Raw genomic sequence first — 21819 nt, forward strand, 5'->3', positions numbered from 1 at the left:
ATATCAGCAGTAACTTTACGGTCCTCTGTTGTGTTTTAGGTATCACTGTAGGATAGAGTTGAATTTTAATAGTCATTTTTCCAGTGTAATATGCTCAGGAGTTGTCATTTAACATTGTAATGAAGGCTTTTCTCATATTTGATTGTTTCTGACAACCCATCTCTGAATGTGTGATATCAGTTTCAGAGCTTTTCTCAGCTCTGTCAAGATGTGTGAAATTTAGGTTTAAAAGATTGTCAGACTCCAATTCACATGACATTGTGTCTTTTGCCCTGGTTTGGATTTGTCATGGTTTAAATACATGCTGCTTACTGCTGAATAATTGATCAATCAGTCAAAGTAAAAGAAAGGCACGAGGGAGTTGCTTCATGCAACAGAGCGCCTGTTGTTGTGTTTGGTGTGTTTATTATATAATGAGAGATATGAAACTGTGGTTTATGCATGCATAGGCAGCAGGAAATTATGCATTTGCAGTTCAGAGAACTATCCAATTCTTAATCTCCCATAGTGCCATTGCAAGCAGTTTTCTACTCTTTGTTCTTTTCTGGAGCCAGTACTTTGAACCTTTTGTTCGCTGCCTGCTAAGTAGACCATAAAATATAGCATGGGACTGTCAGGACCTTAAGATCATATAGAGTGATTGTGTGTAAGCGTGTGCATGTGGTGTTTTTATTCATATGTGACACTTCTATTTCAGCCATCTGCTTTGTTTCTCTGAATAAATGTTTTTAATGGCTGCATGTGGTATTTTTAGCTCCTGATAAACTGTTTCGCTTTAGTCAGGTGAAGCTGAGCATAAAGAATTACACCTCTTACCAGAAAACTCTCTGAGAAGAGAAATCTCCTGTTACCGTAGCAACAGTCTGCCCCCCCCCCCTTAACTTAGTTCAAGGTGCACAAAAATAAAAAGTTTAAATCAGGCAAACTATCTCAGCCAGACAATAGAGGCAGAAAGATGAAACAGGTGTGTGTCCCGTTCCCCATCGAGTCTTCCAGCAGGCCATATACACTAGAGACGTAGCAAGTGTGTTCAGGGTCTACTGGGACACACACACACACATACTCACACATTGAAATGCTTCTGTTGTTCAGCAGGCACTCTGGGTGGTTGTGTGAAATGATGATTTAGCTTCCTGATAAAGAATAATACTTGAAACACTTGAAAAGTTGTTCCCCTCTGAATACCGTCACATGCTGTGGCAGGCAGCACGGTGTTACTTCCACTCCTGTCTGCAGATGCATTTGAATTTAGACTTTAAAGGGTGATTTGAATGTCTTAGCTTGAGGACTCTGCACAGTAAAGTTTGGCTGGAATCATGGTGTTTTCTTATGAGTGGATGGATTTGAATTGGTTTCATGTACTTTTGTAAACAACACATGTATGCAAGGGTTAATGTACAGTCAGATGTTTAATAGTCTCAGCCTCAGACGTCTCGCCCATGGACTGTTGACTTAAACGTCTGATGAATATGGGACACAAAAGTGGTAACACTTCAGGAGTGTCGAAGTCGTCATCGGATCGGTTGAATTCTAAGGGATTTCTGGGAGACGTGTGTAGCGTTCTTTAACGTTCTGCCTGGAAACAAAGATGCAGTGATGCCAAACCCCCTCACGAAAGAAGAAAGTCGTCGTGTTTACCACTCTGACGACGAGCGCATATCAGGATCAACTAAATGCTGGAGTTTCAAAAGTATGTGAAATATTTAAAGTTTGCGGCATATAATCTTAAAATATGTCCAAGAATTTTGCACACCAGTCTGTTATTGTGGTGACATTTCCAAGCCCCAAAACGTGACGCTGAACGAAACGAACTGTGATTGGTTGTTTGACATGTCCCACAAACGTGAGGTGGATGGATTATCTCGGCAAAGGAGCTGCCATGGATTCCAGACCTTCAGCCGTCAGTGTAAAGGACTGGCTACGCAAGACTAGATGTTTAATATCACAAACCCTTAATATAAACCCTTATTCAACACATTCAGAAGTTTTTTTTTTCTTCCAGAAATTGAATATTTTCATTCAGCAATGACACTTTAAATTGATCAAAAGTGACAGTAAATATTTGTAACCAAATCTAATTCCTCTTTGTCCCTAGTGGGACATAAAATATCATCGATTTATTTCCACTTGGCTCGATCATTTGCAGTGTACTATGCCTCACCCCATGTCAGACCCATCTCCTTCTGTTCTACTATCACTGTACGTCTCCGTGTTGTTTTGGTCGCCCTTGTTTTCTTCTGCCAGGTGGTGTCCATCTCAGGTGTCCCGGTCCATTCTGAGGACATGTCCAAGCCATCGGATGTGACACCACTTGGTCTCAATGATCACGCTATGGCTCTTTGTTCTCTTGTGAAGTTCTTCATTGGTGATCTTCATAGACTAGAATATACAAACGTCCTCCTGATCCATCCGTTGTGGAAAGCGCTGATCTTGTTCATGTTGCCGTTAGTAACTCACCAGCATTCTGAGCCATACAACAGGACTTGTTTGACAAAGCTGTTGTACAGACGTAGCTTTGTGATGGTGCTGTATTGCCTAGATTTCCAGACCATGTTAAGTCTGGCAAAAGCCCCTCTAGCATTTCCAAGCCTTGCTTGTATGTTTTTTTGTGCTGTGTTATCCTTGCTAATGAGGCTTCCTAGGTATGTGAGATTGTTGACATATTCCAGTGGTTCATTATTGATAGTGATTGGTGCATTAAGGATGGAATTAAAGGACATAACTTTGTTAAATAGACTGTAGAACTTTATTAGTAGGCAAATTAAGTAACACTTTACACACTCTGAATAGTAAAACAGAGTTTATTCCTAAAGTCAACAAGGCCATATGTGGCCATAATTGAAGAAACACCCACATATGGATAGTTGCTTTGTTCAGAAAGAAAGAAAACTTTGAACTAGGTGGTGAAAAGGCTCCAAGTACAGATCAAAGAGAATATTCACTAATGAAGATGCCACTCTAATTGAAGAGTGAAATGTCTAGACAACATAATGGCAAAATTGACCCTATTTACTGTCTTTATTTCTCTGCACATGTTATACAAACAAAATCAGTAATTACTCCTCTCTTACCGCCGAACATGTCAGAATAATACTTTCTCTGCTTCTGAAACAACTTTCTACTGAGGCAACCAAGGCTGCATGGTTGGGGGAACATAATCAGTATTATCATAATTAGCATGATCCAATCAAATTCTGATGAATAAGATCAAGTCCTACCCTACATGATTTTCTTTCAGAATATTGGGAAATTGTAATTGGAAAATCTTTTCTTTTCTTTTTTTTTTTTTGTTTGAGCTTTGTTGTTGGAACATGTTTTTTTTTTTTTTTTGTTTGAGCTTTCAGTTCAGATTCTACAAGATAACATGTTTGGTAAACTTCAAGCTTTTTATCATTTATTCATTCATGAAAGCATCATTTTATGCCTTTGTTAAAATATACGGTCTGTCTTTTTTGATTGCACCACGTGTCTGGTGTCATGAAGTTCCTTAAGTGTGATTTCCAGCATCACTGAACCTCCCTGATAATTCTTACTTAGCTGTCTTTCAGAAGCTCTAATGAATAATTCCTTGTATGTGCTGAGCTGGGGATGGGAGTGGGGGGTACAAATCTCCCTCAAACATTTATGGCTAGGAGAGCTTTGAATTTGAGTCTGTTTCATTGCAGATTAGCGCTGCCTGACACACACAGAAGATGCCTGCTACAAGTTTGCTGAATGTTTACACACATAAATTAGGCATTTGGCTTTGCCCTATTTTCTTTACCTTCTCTTCTCATTTTCCCCCTTCTTTCCATCAGTCTTTTTGTCTGAATTTGGATTTGTTTTGTTTTTGGTCCATTGTCATTTGTCTTTATTCATACACACATGTAGACTTAATGCAGCGTGCGTGTATGTACAAGAGATGATATCTGATTATGGAAAACAGGTCTAGACATATTGATCATGTCTCCGTATTATCTTAATTACATCCTTAATTTGTGATAGCTAATAGGTTTTTATAGGGGAAAATTAGGTCCTGCTCAACCCTCCTCTCCCTAACCCCTGAAATGTACACTACCTGCACAAACACACATATACACACGTGTGTAGGGTTTCAATTACACTCATGCAGATATACTCATTATGAAAGATCAGTTTCAGAGGAGTGAACACCGTTTACATTTTGAACCATTACTCTGACACTATCAGTTTCCAAAATAGAAACATGACCTAAGTAATGATTGATCTTAACCAATGTGTGAGTGATTTTAGTTAAAATTTAAATTGGTATGGAATTCAATAAACTAATTTAAATTCATCCAATATATTAGCCAGGTTTGAAAGAAATGTTGACAATAAATTTGCATATTTCATTCAGGAATAAAGCTTTTGTTTCTGATTTGGAGGTTTTATTAAACTTAAATTTTTAACTTGATTTATTCAGTATGTTTCTGTTGAATTGATATTGTGTTTAACAGGAATGAATTATAAGACTCAACTGTTACCATTTTGTTTGGAAGTGCCCTTAGGTTTTATTCCATAAACATTTAGGTTCACTGATTTCTGTGTATTTTCTGTTCTTCCAGATGAGTAGTGTGAAGCGTCTGAGGCCCAGGCTCAACTCCATCTTGTTTAAGCTGCAGTTTGAAGAACAAGTGAGTAACTTGCGTCTGGACATCATGGCAGTGAATGCAGCCTGTGACGAGGCGAGGAAGAGCAAACCTTTCAGCAGGCTGCTGGAACTCATTCTGCTCATGGGGAACTTCATGAACGCTGGCTCGCGGAACGCCCAATCCTTCGGCTTTAACCTCAGCTCACTCTGCAAGGTTAGTACAGAGAGAAAGAGCCTTTTAAGTTTCATATCTAAGCCCACACAGATTCGGCACACTTTTTGTCCACATTTTGTCTATGGAAACACATAAGTCTGTAAAATGGATTGAAATATGGTCAGATGTGTTCAATGGAGCTGTTGTGGTTGAAGGCGTTGTCAGATGCAAGCCTGCTCGTTTCTAAAACAAATGCTTCCAAAATTCTGAATCAAATAAACAAAGTCTGGAGGCTGTTTTGGGCTGGTTTCCTACAATCAGATTAAGTGTATTCCATGAAAACCTCCATCAGCGGTATCAGTTCATCCAGTAAAACCAGCCCTAAAGTCATTTATGTGATCTGTTATCCATATTTACTCATTTTGTGAATTATTAGCCATTATTTATCTGTTTATCGGGTCTCTTCATATTAGAAGCATACCCGCCCACATAAACCATGGGCATTTTCCATCAAAAGCTCTCCTCCTGCTTTCTGTTTTTGGGAAGAAGCTGATAAGATTATCATTTGTGTTCCTCCGAAGTTTGTGAAGGAGCCAAAGCTGAGTCACCAGCAGGCACGAGCATCTGGCTGCAGCTTCTGTGTCCTTCACTCCCCTCCCGCACATTTCCCGTTACCTTGACCCCTATCGGCCGGCCCATCTAAAGTGCCTCTCACTAGAAACGACTGGCATTCGAGAAGATCTCATTTGATTTAACACTATCAAGCACTCAAGACCACAATAGCCATATCTACTGGCATCTATCAAAGTGCAGAGACCAAAAACCACTTTATGGCTGCTTCTTCTGTTTTCAAAGATAAGTCTCAGCGTAATGACATAATGCAGACATATATGTGCTTGCAGGTAAGAGGACAGGTTTAGTCAGGTGTGTTAATGTAACGTTAATGAATTATGTCTTTGTCCTTTTGCCATGTTACGCACAGAATACCTTAGCAGTTGTCTTAGAATTGTGGTGGCTAGTTTTGCACGGGTGTACCAGGGAATATAATTAATTACCACCGCAGCCATGCAGATTTACTTTGGTTTCCATGGCGACTTGGCTTTATTTTTATTTTTTTATCAGGCCTGATCTGCCTCCTTTCTTTCTTTCTTTCTTTCTTTCTTTCTTTCTTTCTTTCTTTCTTTCTTTCTTTCTTTCTTTCTTTCTTTCTTTCTTATTAGCCATCAATTTTATGCATTACTGTCTTCACTCCTTCCCTTCTGTGTGGTGCTAAAGCTCAGGGAACGGTCATCACTGAATTTGTGACTCTCTCCGGGATAATGAAATGCCTTCCTGCTCATCATGTTGCCTAGAAGGCCAAATAAAAGACCAAAGACTGTATGTGTACATGCTCAGAGTCAGACTTTTTATAAAGGAATAACCCAAAAATGAAATGTCAGTCATTATTTCCTCACCCTCATGTTGTTCCAAACCCAAATTGCTTCCTGGTTTCTGTGAAACACAAAAGGAGAATCCCGACACTGACATTTTTTCCATGTCATGTGAAGATGGTCAGAAAATGCCCCTAAATTTTGGTCTGGTCCTCACACAAAGCTATTATATAGCTTCAGAAGACTGAGAATAAACAGCACAAGTCATACAGACTACTCTTACCATGCTTATTTTATTTTATGATTTTTAGTGTTTATTTTAGTGCTGTTTCCTCACATTTGTCAAAGTTTCCATGCAACAAAGCAAGTCAAATGGGTTTAGAATGATATTACGGTGACTAAATTATATATGTCATGCTCAAGAAGCAATTATCAGTATTGGAAAACAATTGTGCTGCTTTATATTTTTGTGGAAAGCATGATACTTTTTTTAAAGGATTCTTCAGTGAATAGAATGTTCAAAAAGAAAGCATCTGCTTCTTTTGATCAATTTAATGTAATCTTGTTAATTAAAAAAAAAAAATACTGGCCCCAAAATTTAAAAATGGTTGCTTGTATGTGCATATGTTTATATTTATATACATAGCAACTTGTGATCTATAATATTCATTAAATAAATCTTCAGCTCATTTGTTACATATCAACACTCATTATAAACCTGTCCTTAAACCCACTTAAGGACCTCGTGCATCAGAGCTGATGGAGTTAACTGTCCTCATTGCAGAGAGATAGAGACTACATCTCTACATCTGCACATTGCAATACAGTCCCTGATGGGCAGGAGTAACAAAGAAAATGTGTCGTTTCCTGCCTTTCAAGTGCCTCGCCTGAGGGCCTCTCCTGATGTTCTCTCTATGCCTCTGTTGATCTGATAGTTTGTTTGTTTGTTTTTTTCAGAGTTTAACCTGTCAGTATCTTCTTCTTTTGCTCACAGTGGGTTTATCGAACATATTTAGTTGTCAAAGGATTTGAAAGCACTTCCCTTTGAGCAAGTGGCACACGCCAAACTGTTTGATCTCATCAGCAGAGGATGGTTCAGTATGTCATGGATGTCGGAATCTCGATGAATGTTACTGATTTTTTACTTTTTTTTCCTTCCAGGAAACCTTTTCTGATTGACAGCCAATATTTAAGATTATTTCCCAGACATCAATGACTTTAATGATATCATCAGATGAGATATTTTGGGTTTCTTTGTTCCATTGTAATTTTCATACTTTTTGGATGAAATAAGCACAAGTAATTTGTAGAATCTGGCCTCTTTGTTCTATCTTAACACGTGTGATTTTTGAGAAGCCTTTTCAGGCAGAGCAACAAAACCTAATTTCATTCTCCATCATCTGTCTTGCTCTTCACACGGCTTCCAAATGTTCTGACACTGCAATTATCCAGTTGAACCCTGTGTATATATCCAGCACAAAGCCTCTGTCAGAACACATACATTTAAAAGAAATGGCAGAGCGGAAGATAGTATTGAGTACTAAAATGGACTAGATGGAAAGTCGATTTCTCCAATTTCATCTCTCATTCCATAAGGGCCTATTTGGAACTTCATTTTTACTTCATTTCTATCACTGTTACCCCCCCCCCCCCACCCAGGTAATCAAGCATCTTAAATTGTCAGGCTACACCACCCAGAAGAGCTTAATAATGTTTGCGCTATCCACGCTAATCAAATGCTTTTTGCACTGCCTTTTACAAAGGACAGTATCCTTGTGCCACAATGATAATCATAACTGACAATGAAAATGTCTTGCTTTTCTAGTCCGGCACCAATTTCAGTGTACTATCAAATTAACTTGTCAGACGTGAAGGCAGCGGACGCTGATGGCTTGCTTCAGGATTCTTTTTTTATTTCTGAAATGTTCTGAACATCAAAATATTTGCATTCTTTTTTTTTTTTATGCATTTCTGCTTTTCTATTCTGATTTCATGTTGATATCACATAAAATAATTGAATTCCCCTTTTTCTTCTGTCTCTATCTCTCTATCTTTCTTTGGCTCCCAGCTGAAGGACACTAAATCGGCTGATCAGACGTCCACTCTACTGCACTTCCTGGTAGAGATCTGTGAGGAGAAATTCCCTGAAGTACTGAAGTTTGTGGAGGATCTACAGCACGTGGACCAGGCCAGTCGAGGTACTGGAACATTTACTCACAGAACCAGCATCTATTTAAAAGTGGACAGGTTTTGTTTTGTTTTATTTCGTTTAGTTTTGTTTTTTGTAGGATGGTTTGCTGGTCATTTAGCACTCTTAGCTCTGTGGCTGACCAACAGAAAAGTGAGAGGGGGGGGGAAGGAAAAAGAGTACTTTAACAGATCTTTAATGTCAGACTCACAATGTACAGTACATGAACTCTACCAGTTTCCGTGTGTGAGTTTGTGTTGACTTCTGCACAGCCTCATTTAGCTGCACATGCTCTGTCGGCAACACTGGGTACAGAGATAATGTCAGCCTGTGTGTGCATGTATGTGTGTGTGTGTGTTTGTGTGCTCACAATTATAAGACTAGTGATTATAAGACTAGACCAACTCACTGCATTACCTAATGCTTTCAGAAAGCAGGACTGAGAGTTTTTGGCAGAGCAAATACAAACAATCAAACTGGATTATTAGACAAAGTGATTTAAAAAAAAAAAAATGTGCTGCCTATATTGTCTGGCAGCCTTAGAGAAACTGTTTATAAAGAACATGAAACTTTTGTGTTTTTCTAAATGAAACAAATAATGATGGAGGGCAGGACTTATTAGTTGGGATTTTATTGGATTGTTAGACTTGTTAGGCTGTAATATTATTGGTTAATGTTATTTTCTGGCTGTATAGTGCTGATTGCATCAGCTGAACAGGAAAAATTCAGAGGCAGGGAACATCATTACATTTTAGTATGAAATATTATGAAAAAAGAAATAATTTTCAGAAAAATGTGTTGGAAGAATTATGTGCAGTAAGACCAGGGACATTTATTAAGACCTAAATGGGGTTAATTTTTGATTCATGTTGGCTTTATTATGAACTGTTACTCACCCTCATGTTGCTGCAAACCCATATGATGTTTTTTTTTGTTCCATTGGAGATGAAAGCATTAGTAGAATATTTGCTCTGCTCCTTTCTATGCAATGAAAACTCAGCTCTGAACATGACAAAAATAACCATAACAGTGGTCCATGCAACTTATGTTAGAGGTCTTATGAAATGTTATGATAAGCTTTATGACAAAAGGACCAAAAATACATTATTTGCTGAAAATCTCATCTGCGTTTGCATATACTGATAGGCATACAAGCCGTATGGCTAACTTTCCTGGTGCTTGATAGGTCGTGATCACAATTTGGTTTCACTGAGTGGAAATGAACAGCTCAGATGTTCTTCAAAACATCTCCTTTTGTGTTCCAAGAATGTTTGAAGGTTTTTCTATCATGTCCACTTTCTCCTCCTGGCTCTGTCTCTGCAGCTTTTTATTAATTTCACTTTTTTGCTCCCGTTCCCCATTTCATTAGTGCTGCCTGTTCTTGTGTCCTTCATCAAAGCTGAAATGGCATTATGGGTAACATATCCCCACCACGCTGAATGTCTGTCACTGCAGTTCCCTCAGTGTTTTACAGATATTACTTCCATTATTCTCTTCTTTAGAGCTTGCATATTAGAAGGTGCATGTTTTTTTTGTTTGTTTGTTTTCTTGTGGATATGAAAATACTTTCATTAAGAATTAGCTCAAGTCATTCCCTTACAGTTATGGTTTTGTCTCCCATTGTGGTATAGTTAGGTCTTGGATGATTTCCTTCAGTGGCTGCTAATGGAGGGTTTGTGCATGTGGGTTTCTTTAGTGTTTTCAAGAACACCTGCTGACTGTTTTTGAAGCTTCCTTTTATATTTATTTAATTTGGCACACACTTGGCTTCCAAAGTGACTTTTAAGAAAGGGCACCAGAACATAGGGATATGTTTAAAAATCTAGTGAGCTACCTTGCTAGACAGCCATTTTATTTTTTTCTGGAATATCTGGAAATTAATACTTTTGTTCATCAAGGACATATTAAATTGATTAAAAGTGAGAGTAAAGACATTTATAATGTCATCTAAGGATCCTGGAAATAATAAATAAAATAAAATATTAAGCAGCACAACTGTTTTCAACACTGAAAATAATAAAAAATGTTTCTTCAGTACCAAATCATGCTACAATGATTTCTGAAGTAATGGATGCTGAAGAATCAGAATTGTCACCACAGGAATAAGTTGCATTTAAATAAAATGCATTAAATTAGAAAACAGTTATTTTTAAATTATAATAATATTTCACAATATTGCTGTTTTAACTGTATTTTTAAATTAAATATGTCCTTGATGAGCATAAGAGAGAAAAATTCTTCCTGACCTTGCACTTTTGAGCAGTATTGTACAAAATGACACTTAACTCACAGAGACTGGATGAAATCCTCCACACATACAATCAAGCACATGCATTCCTGTCAAGAGCTTGCAAATCACCAAAACCAGTAAAATACACACACATTGCTCTTAATTATCCCTTTGAATGGGCATTTCGAGTGTAGGTTTACACTCACCAACCCCCTTACACCAAACACACACACACACACACACACACACACACACACACACACACACACACACACACACACACACACTCACACTCACACACACTCACACACACACACACACTCACTCACTTAGCTCACTCTCAAGAGCATGAGTGATTTAAATAGTTTTGTTGTTTGGCTTTAGTGTGCATATAATAGTGTATAATAGTGCATCTATGTATAACTGTAGACTAGATTTAGTGGCCACACACAGCTCAGATTTTGCAAATAGCTATACTAAGACAAGTAAAGCTATTTTTTTCTGTATTGCTGTGTGGTTGCACCAAAAAAGAGCACATGTAACAAGGTGCCAAATGAGTTATGCACTGAAGTTACTTAGTGCCTGAATAAATGTACCATACAGATATTCAGATTGACAAATAGGTCTGTGTGTGTAAGCACTGGACTCTTGGGTCACACTCAAAGTGGCAGGGCCAGCTGCTCCTGGCACAGTCCAATGAAACCAAATAGAGACATTTACCTCTATCTCTCTGTCTCTTTCTACATTGACTCCATGAGAGGGAGCTAACTGTTAACTAAACAGATTACCATTTAAGTAGTTTAACATTTACACAATTCCTTAGTAAAATGCAATAAATAATATCCTGCTAAGCTGAGGATATTTAAGCCAAATCTCAACACATGAAGCTCAGTCAATGTGTCCCATCATATTTAGCTAACACTGTGCATGGAACGGGATTGTCCCCTCTAAACAGCTTCTGCTTAATCAAACCTGAGCCTCTTATTAAAGTCACATAATTACCTCATCAAACTACCAGCGTGTGTGAGGAACTGGTGAAAGACACAGACCTGGTTTAGTCTTACAGGAACTACTTTTGTGTGTGTGTGTGTGTGTGTGTGTGTGTGTGTGTGTGTTGTTTTGTTATAGATGCAATTAACAACAACAACAAAAAACAGCTGTATAGCAAAAATCCCAAACAAATGGCAATAAAGTGATTTGAAATAAAAATGAATAAAATGGTTAATGCTAAATGATTAAACATCTGGACTGTTGAAGTCTAAAGGCCTTCACACTGCTTGTGAGAGTAGACATCAATTGTTTGGTGTAAAGCTATAAAAAGGATGAAAAATGCATCATAACGGGTCCACAGAACTGCAGAGACTTCTGAAGCCATACGACAGCTTTGTGTGAGGAACAGACTGAAATTTATCTTGAAAATATTCCCTTCTGTTATTGCACTGAAATCTCTCTTATTTTTCTTTCCAGTGAATGTCTCTGTCCAACAGAACTTAGTCTTTGAGGAATGTTTGTCGTCTGGAAACATGGATTTTGGATCTGGTGTAAGCAAAGCGTGTCAGTGCATTGTTTTAAATCTGTATCTATGTGTGTCTAGTATCAGCAGAAAACCTTGAGAAGAGCCTGAGACAGATGGAGAAACAGCTGCTACAGTTGGAGAAGGATCTGGACACTTTCAGCTCCACAGACGACCAGAAGGACCTGTTCCACAGCAAGATGGCAATATCCTTTCACACGTTTGCATGCACGTGCACTGTACATTATTATTATTCTTTTGTTGTTTCTTTATTTTTGGTCTAAACACTTTTGTTCGTTGTTCTGCTGTCAGTGTTGTTAGTTCTTCTGCACATGGTGGTCTAGCCCCCTTGTCAGCCTCACACACACACATTCACAAACGTTAATAAGAGTTTATGTTGGCGTGTGCAAATTAATAATTTATATAGAACTTCACCGGGCTGCATGTGAAACTGAAGACGGTTGGATAATGGAGTTGTACATTCCTGTACTTGCTTGTTAATTCTTTTCCCTGCTGTCTGTCATTGTACTCGAAACCGTTCCCTGCGGTCTGGATGCTGTCTCCTATGCAAATGGCAAACGTTTGAAAGCTAGATGTGTTGCCAGAGGAGATACCAGGAGCACGAACTAAATGCTGAACAAAACATACACTCAGATGATCCTCAGTGAACCTTTCATCTCATGCATTTTGTAGAGTTTAGTGGAGCAGGTAGTCTTGGATAGCTTTATTATTCCGGTTTTTGACTCAGGCTTACTGAGTTTATGCTTGCGGCTTCATGGGCAAAAACAGATGCTTTTTTTTTACTATATTATTTTAATGTGGTGCTCATGATCCAGCGGGTGCCTGCAGTAGATGCCTGTGTTCTGGGTTTGACCCAACTGCTCTACCCTTCACGGTGTTTTGGCTAGACTCTACCAGGGGAGATTCTTTTCTATTTATTTCATGCAGTCCATTTTCTTTCAATTGCAAACAGAGGGTTTTTGCATTGGTTTCTCACACTGGAAGTCTATGTTGCATGTGTACGCTTTGTGTAGTAATGAAAGAAAATATTAGGATGGATGTGTGATATTGTCTTATGGTACTGATATGGAATTTTTTTGTTTTGCTTCACTTTGCTTGTTTAGTTTTTTTTTTTTTTTTAAATAATGCAAATAACGTAAAATCCTGTCCATGTAGTGTGTATGTGTGTCTCAGGTAATGGGGTGTTTGTTAATAATGTGTCTTAGAGGTGTTGTGTGTGAGCGTACAGTATGAGAGTGTCTAACAGGCTCAGGTGTACAGGTGAAAATCAATGCTTTTCTATCCCTCTGCACAAAGCTTGTGTTCAAGGGTCAGCCATCAGCCTCTCTCTCTTTTTTTTAGTTTAGCTCTCTGTCATTTAGAACAAAAACCCAGAGTCCACCTTTCTCTGTCAGCGTTAGCATCGTTCAGCTCCAAGCAGCACAGGCCCTTTTCTGTCCTCTGAGCTCTTAGCACCAGCAACCAGATCAGTACTGAAGTTAATGAAGTCTTATCTCTCTATCTCATACACCGTCTGTCCTTTCATTAGCTGAGCAGGTCCCCTGTGCTCCATTCTTTCTCTAATCAAAGAGCTGAAGCAGGTGTGTTTGGACGTGAATAAACTTGGAGTATAAAAGGCAGAAGAGGAGTCGCATAAAACAGATCTGTGTGCATATGTAGCCGGAAGAACACCCCAGAGATTTCATGTGTATGCTGAAGAAACATCACTGGCCAGCCTGTCTGTCCTCCCTTATAATGTCTTCAATGTGAATTAGTCTTGGAGGACCTGTTGTGCTGTGTCCTTGAGTGAGAAGTGGGTTAGAACAAAAACCCAGTGTCCACCTTCCTCTGTCAGCGTTACACCTCCACTTGTTAGCAGAGTTGTGGCGAATAGCCACTTTTCCTTGCCTAGGTATACCTGACTTGTAGGACAGTAATCACAGTAATAAAAAACAGAAACTGTTGCTTGCCTTGTAGGACAGTATATATACAGTAATAATATAAAAAAAAATGTGTCTGTGTAATATATATATATATACACACAGGTATATATATATATATATATATATATATATATACATATATATATATATATATATATATACATATATATATATATATACATACATATATATATATATATATATATATATATATATACTACATACATATATATATATATATATATATATATATATAATATATATATATATATATATATATATATATATATATATATATATATTAATATATATATATATAATATATATATATAATATATATATATATATATATACATATATATATATATATATATATATATATATTAAATGTGACAATAAAGACATTTATTTAAAAAAAGTCAATTTCATATTATTAATCAAATAATCTTGAAAAAAAATACAAAATATTTTATATAAAAACATTGATTAAAAAAAAAAACTGGCAATAAAAAGACAATCAGGATACTTGAATGGTTTATAAAGTATCATGAAAAGACTGAAAATGCAGCTTTACCATTACAGGAATAAATTACATTTTAAAATATATTATTAAAGAAAACAGTTGGAGCCTTGGTGATGATAAAAGATTGCTAAAACAAAAATCATGTAAAAAATCATACTGTCCTTAAAATAAAAGATATTTTTTATATATAAAAAATACAATTTTTATTGTGTGGGTGGCCACTCAATGATTCATATAAATGTGAGTCGTCAAGCAAATTCAGATGAGATCTACTGAGGTCCTAATGTATGAGTTGAAGATAAATCAGATGCAGTGTTATTTATAGCGAGTGAGCAGAATACCCTTAAGCATTTTGTAGGCTTTAACTTAAGAAAGAAAGGAGAATGATAGCAGGAGAGATTGTCATCTGTTGTCACTTAACTTCAGATCTGTGTGTAGTGTGTCTGCACTTCACAGGGGCTGCCGTGGTGCTGTTCACAAGTCAATCTGAGAGCACAACCTACTAAACAGTTCACCCCGCAGCCAGCTCATACACACACCTCATAAACACAGACACACACACATACACTCCAAAGCTAATGCCGGTAAAAAAGAAAACCTTTTTTGGACATTTTTGAAAGTTTTAACACAATTTTTTTAAATTTATTTATAAGTGTGATGTGAGGCACCAGCTTAAACCTGGATTAATTACTAATTAAAACCACATCAAAGTCAATATAATGCTATGATATTTGGAGTAAAGCTTGCACTCTTTGCATAGGCATTTCTGACCTCACAGCATAGATTATACCCAGATTCTCTCATGTTAGTGTGTGCATGTGTGAAAGAGTCACAGTGTCAGTGCATGTATGTGCGTGTTTGTGTGAGAAATTTTATGGACAATAATAATGTTATATACATTTGATGTGGCTCAATGAAGATGAAGGCTGAGTGTGAAATGAAAAGTTCTTTGCCCTTGAGAGTAAATCTGTGTGGGTTTATGTTAGTTGTGCTTTTATATCTGCACATTCTAGTGAAACACTTCATTCATACAGCAGTAACTAATCAGAATATTTGAGCTTTTTTCTGAGCCCTTTGTTTATATATTGTAAAAAAAAAAAAAAAAAAAAAAAAAAATGGTTTTACTTTTTATTCCAAGAGGGAAGCTTTGATCTTCATCAAAGATTATTGCCCATCCCTCTTTTTCACACCACCTGTTTTCAAAGAATGTGATATTTCTGTGCACTCTTGCATGTTAACATATGACAGTGTGTGCATGTGATATACAAGTGATCACATGTAGGGTGTTAATTAGTGGCATTTGCAGTTATTATTATTAGTTATACTTTGTGTTAGGGGTTCATTTGAATGTAGGTGTGTAGCTCATTTTGCCTAATTTGTGCTACAAATGAGAATTATACCTCAGATTATGTGACGTGTTGAGCAGTTTTTGCATAGCTGAAGATAATTCAGGCGGAGCAAAATAATTCCATAGATTTGCACTGAAGGATCTGAGCAACATTTAGAGACCAGAATATTATTCCTGCAGCTCAAACAGTATAGCGCTAGCATGGCACTAACAACGCCAAGGTGTAAATGTAAATCATACGTGGCTTTGATTTCTAAAGAAAGCATTAACTGATGTATTGTCATTGTGATGATGAGTTTTTCACAAAGCACTACTCTCATTATCGTGTAAATGTAAATCATAGAAATGGGATGGACCTTGAGCCAGTAGGCAGTCGTGTTGTCATTGTGATGATGAGTTTTTCACAAAGCACTACTCTCATTATCTTCAGAAAGTGATGTGTAGTTTCTTCTGAATGAATTTATAGGTGTTCAGTGTGGCCATAAAGGTCACCATAAAATGTGGGTTTTGCAGAGATTTGCAGCCTACATACTGCCATTAGATCTAAATGCATTGAGTGTGGAACATAAACACTAGTTTAAATTGCTGTCTATATTCAGTGAATAAGTCTATAATTATGTTTGTTGATTAACAAAATACCTGTGTATATACATGCATTCCCAATAAATTACATGTTTTGCATTGGCTCCTACTGTACACACAGACACAGTTTTAATTGGCTAAAGAGCGGTCACAGATACAGCACTCAGATCTGTGCAACTGCAGCAGTTTTAATCATAATTAAAATGAACTTTCTGTGTGGGGCTATTTATATGTGCGTCTGGGTTTTTTTTGCATGTGCTGGTTGCACAGCTCTGTAGCAAATGTTGCATTATGGGAATGTAGTCATGTGATCAGAGATTTAAAATACATTTCCATTTTGGTTCATTCTGAGCAGAAACAATTTTTACACTTCCAGCTCTGGCATTTCACAGCATCCTTACCAAATGGTAACCTGTTAAAAGATTAACAGTTTTCCTTTTTGAAATGAGAGTGCACTGTACTAATAAACTTGAAATTTAAATAACATTTGCATAAACCACAGCTGGTGAATTTATCTACTTTTAAGTAAGAATAATTTTTCCTTAGACTAAAGTTTGAAAATACAGGAGAAAATGTATTCTGCTTTAATTTTTTAATGGACAATGTTATGAAAATTTGACACAACATATTTGCACATTCACTTTCCAATACTAGTTTCCTCTTAGATGAAGTCCTTGACAATGATTCCTCACAGGTTTTCTACGCAGGCGAGAGATCAGTACCAGAAGCTGGTGATCATGCACAGTAATATGATGACCCTTTACCTTGACATGCTGGAGTATTTTGCCATCGACCCCAAGAAGACCTCCGTGGAGGAACTCTTCACTGACCTCAGCAACTTCAGAGCCATGTTCATGGTAAGCCGCCCACTCTGATTCAGATCATAATCACCGCTGCTGTACCTTATGAAACTGAGTTGGGTGTCAATGCCAGGTTGAGACCGGCTCGTTTTTGCAGGATCTGCAGCTTTGCTGAAGCCCAAACCAGGGAATAATCTGGTTCCTTCTCTTCCAACCATGATCCCTTTTGACCTGCTCGAGCAGGAGGAACTGTTGTGTATGTTATCATAAGTAGGGAGAATACTGGGTAATGAGGAGCCAAATATTGCTCCCCCCTCGAACGATAGGTGCAGGTTACACACACATTGATTTTGAGCTCTTTCTGTCTCCACTTACTGTCATTGAGTGTGACTGTGTGTATGTGCTTACACACACTCCCTTCATTCCCATTCTGAAAGTTCTAGTGCACTAATCTGACAAAAGAGAAGCCGCCTGTCTCCTTTATGAAAAGCCATTTGAAATGCAAAGTTATTTTCCACTTGGCTGCTACAGTGATGAGAAGAATCTCGTCGCCTTTATTATTTTAAATGATTTCATGATGGAAATGCTGAATTTTGGGGAATGAGCTGACGGTGGGTCCGCCACCAGATGCATGATAATGCACTCCTGTGGCGCGTCTTTGAAACCTGTCCCCAGTGCAGCGAGGGACGTGGAACTGGTGCTCCTGATGATCAGCCTGCACTGTACTCCGTCCGACTTGCTGTGAAACAAGACGACAGAGAGCACAATAGGGATTGTGACTGACCCAAATCAGCAGTCTGAAAAATCAAGTTTTATATATATATTTACACACAGATACACAATCATGACATTAATGACATTTTAGATCATATTAGGGGAGGGTGGCGTAAGGTGAGCCCTTTTTTTTTATACTTATGTGGTCCTCAGGATAAGGGAAAATGAGGCAAAAGAACAATGGAAGTATCTAAAGTAATTTCAGGATGCTTCCTATCATTTTAACTTATCAGAATGTATCTATGACAAAGGGTTCTAAAATATGGCTTCTTATAAAAAATATTTTCCTGTGGCTCAGTTTGTACAGTAAGTTGATTTAGAGTCAGTGGGTAAGATGCACCGTCATATATATTGGTGTACTATATATATATATATATATATATATGTATATATATATATATATATATATATAGATAGATAGATATATAGATATAGATAGATAGATAGATAGATAGATATAGATATATAGATAGATATATATAGATATAAAATAATGAATTAAACCAGATGCGTATTATCACATTAAAATACCAGTTTATACTTCCCGGATTTAACTTCAGTGCCTTATGGTGGGGTAAATTAAAATGCTGGCCTAATTTATCTCACAGCATTTGGCTCACTTTGCCATTTAGGAAAATATCTAGCTAGCTTACCAATTCAAGCTAATATTTAGAAACATCATTTGCAGGATTTTATATGTTGCTAAATAACCTATATGTATCGTAAATATTTTTAGGCCTGGATAAATTTGCTTTGATGTAACAGCCATTACATCCGTTATGCTAAAATTGTACTTTAACAAGCCAAAAAAATAAAATAAATTAAATCAACTCTTCCCACTCTTCCCACCTTTTCACAATCTTAAAAAAATGACAGATACTCATAAAATATTACACAACATTACAATAAAAAACATAAATCTTACCCCAGTCTCCCCATTATATAATATACAATATTTCAATAAACTACAGTATTTTTAGAAAGAAAAAAAAAATACTTTTGACTTAAGGAAAATAATCATGCCGTCAATGTCATATTTATGTATTAATTCCAATTATTATTATTTCAAATATAAAAATATTCTGTTTTATAAAATTATATTACATTATATTTACCATAATATTAATTATTTATTTTATACAGTGTTGATGTAAATTGTTTAATTATTAATTTTATAACAAAATATTGTCTATAATATATTGGCTAGTCACACTTACTATTTTTTCACAGTACAAATGAGTCTTAAATTATATAGCTGCCTTTTTTGAGCCTTGTAGACAATTATAGTAACAATGTGAATTAACAAAGTAAACGGGTTCAATTCTGCTTTCATGCTGACTTTAAATATAGCATCTCTGACTTTAAGATTTTAAAGGTATGTAGTCAGATGTAAATGTTATTGTCCTCCTCTCTATCCCACTCTTCCTGTCCTTTGCTTCTCTTCCTCTCCTGTCCGTTCTTCACAACAGCCTCACTCTCTCCCTCTTTCAGCCCTTTTCCAGGTCAGTGAGTTTTCAGCCCTCAGAAGCAGCTTGTTTAAATCAATGCTGAGGAGTGGCAGGGGACCAGCAGTAGAGCAGGAGGCTACAGGCCTTCATACACACTTACCTTGCCGCAGCACTGTATGCACTCACACATTCCTGCACGCCAAACACTCACACACACATGCAGACCTGCAGCCACACATGCTTAGTAATCCTCTCAATAACATCTCTCTCATGCTTTGCTTTTCAGTTCTGACCACTTTGTTTTGATGGAGATTGTTTTTGGCCGCTTGCTCCACTGATTCCCAGAAGCGCGGACACATACTTGCGCACACGCACGCACGCACACACACAGACATTCCATTCTGACTTTCTCACCCTGTTTTCCTATTCTCTTTCTTAGGGTGAAAAAGTAACAAAAATGAAGAAAGAAAAAGACAGTAATAATGCTGCAGCAGCAGCAAATGACCATTCCTGCCAATCAGACTGTTATGAATAATTGAATTTGTGTAGGGAGAGATGAAGGTCCCACCTCACCTCACCTCACCTTTCACTTCTCCTCCATATAGGAACATTGACTGTGTTTCTAAACCCAGTGAGTTATGTCAGCAGGATTTTTGGGCATCATAACACATTTGAATGCTAGATAAATAATACTAGAAATATGTGCGGCCACATTGTGGTCTGTGCTTTTTGAAATTGGAAGTATTTGAGACATGACTCTTAGGTGAAATGGTAAAAGTAATTTGATTTCACACCTCGCTCTGAGCCACAGGTTGTTCTAGGAATATATCCTTACTTGTAAAATACTAAAAAAAATTGCAAAAAGGGGGTGAATTGTTTTGAGCAACAGTTAATTTTAAGGCTAAAGCTCAAGAGAGCTACACAAGCCTTGCCAAACCTCTGAATCATACCCCATAATCTTGTACCATGGGAGTTGCTGTGGCAACAACAACTCTTTCATTACTACAGTTGACTTTTGACCTTTAGCTGGCAGCTCTGTCTTATCAGCAAATAGCCTAACTGTTACATGCAGGCTCCCAAACACATCAAAACATTGAAGTGTTGTCACAACCTTCCTCATAACAGACCGACCAGGTGAGGAAGGTGACGAGGTGAACATTCTGCTGCATACGGTTCATTCTGTGTGATCCTCATCACTAACATTCAAAAGGATGCTAATGTTGGACATGCCCTTGCCTGCCCTGAGCCCCTAATGCACTGAGTGCTAGTCATTTTACATAGAACTATGTGTGTTTCAGAGTCTTTTAGTGTGCGCGTGTGTATGAGAGTTGCCCCTCTCTGCTCATCCACCCGTTTGAAATAGACCAGCAGCAGTTCGGCGGTGCTGACAGGAATCCAATTGACCGTGGCTAATGGCAGACAGACAAGGGAGAGTGGGTGAACACGGGATGACCTGCAGGCGGAAAAAGAGAGAGAGCCGGATGGAAAATGGGTATTCGCTCATCTCTCCTTGGCACAACCCATAAAGTAACAATTCAAGACTTATAATGGCTATTTATGATATATAAGTTCATTAAAATGCTTATATAGTCTGATATAAGAGCTATCAGTGCAGTAAATACAAGATTTAATATAGTTCAACAAATGATAATGACTGTTTCAAAAACTGAGTTCCCCACTTAGATTGCATTGTAAGGCGTGTGATGTGTGTGTGTTTATATACAGGTCCTTCATAAGGGTACAAGATAACAAACTACCGGGTGCCACAGCAAAAATAGCTGCCCACTGCTCTGGATGTATGTTCACCAAGGCACCGAACCCCCAACTGCTCCCCGGGTGCCACAGCAAAAATAGCTGCCCACTGCTCTGGATGTATGTTCACATTGTGTGTGTGTGCGCACTTGGATTCAGAGTATGGGTTACCATACTTGGCCTCATGTCACTTTTCACTTTCAGGACTCCTGATGTGTACAGTTCACTTGGTTTTGCAATGTAATTACTTCTTTAATCCTGTAACTGAATTCGCAGTTTTATTTACTACCTCCATTAGTTTTTTTGTTTATCGTTTTGCTAAATAAAATGTAATCCCAAATGGCTAGCACCCAGTCCAAGACTCACCTTAAAACTGAGGGAATCCCCTGAGCTTTGGCAGTCATTGTTAAAGAAAGACAGGGAGGCAGAGTGCTTCTGGGAAAAACAGTTTCTGTTGACTGCTTTGTGTTTGCTTGATGTTAAACTGTGCTAACAGAGACCTACTGGGCAGCCATAGAGCACCTCCTTTGGAGAACTGTCTATAACCCCTAAATGTCCAGTTACTGAATTGATTACTGTCATTGATGAGTCTTGCATTTTGCT

The 21819-nt window shown here is 37.5% G+C and overlaps 1 protein-coding gene across 4 annotated transcripts in view; it reads left to right on the forward strand.

The window, feature by feature from the left end:
• The window catches only part of LOC109107504 (protein diaphanous homolog 3-like), a 280378-nt gene that overhangs the window by 185396 nt on the left and 73163 nt on the right, over positions 1-21819 (forward strand). For all 4 annotated transcript variants that reach the window (XM_042766599.1, XM_042766602.1, XM_042766600.1 and 1 more), the window contains 4 exons: positions 4566-4805; positions 8184-8313; positions 12128-12252; positions 17135-17299. In XM_042766599.1, coding sequence (XP_042622533.1) covers positions 4566-4805; positions 8184-8313; positions 12128-12252; positions 17135-17299 — 660 coding nt within the window. The remainder of the gene's footprint in view (positions 1-4565; positions 4806-8183; positions 8314-12127; positions 12253-17134; positions 17300-21819) is intronic.

The sequence above is a fragment of the Cyprinus carpio genome, chromosome A11 (assembly GCF_018340385.1).
Source record: "Cyprinus carpio isolate SPL01 chromosome A11, ASM1834038v1, whole genome shotgun sequence".
Lineage (NCBI taxonomy): Eukaryota > Metazoa > Chordata > Actinopteri > Cypriniformes > Cyprinidae > Cyprinus > Cyprinus carpio.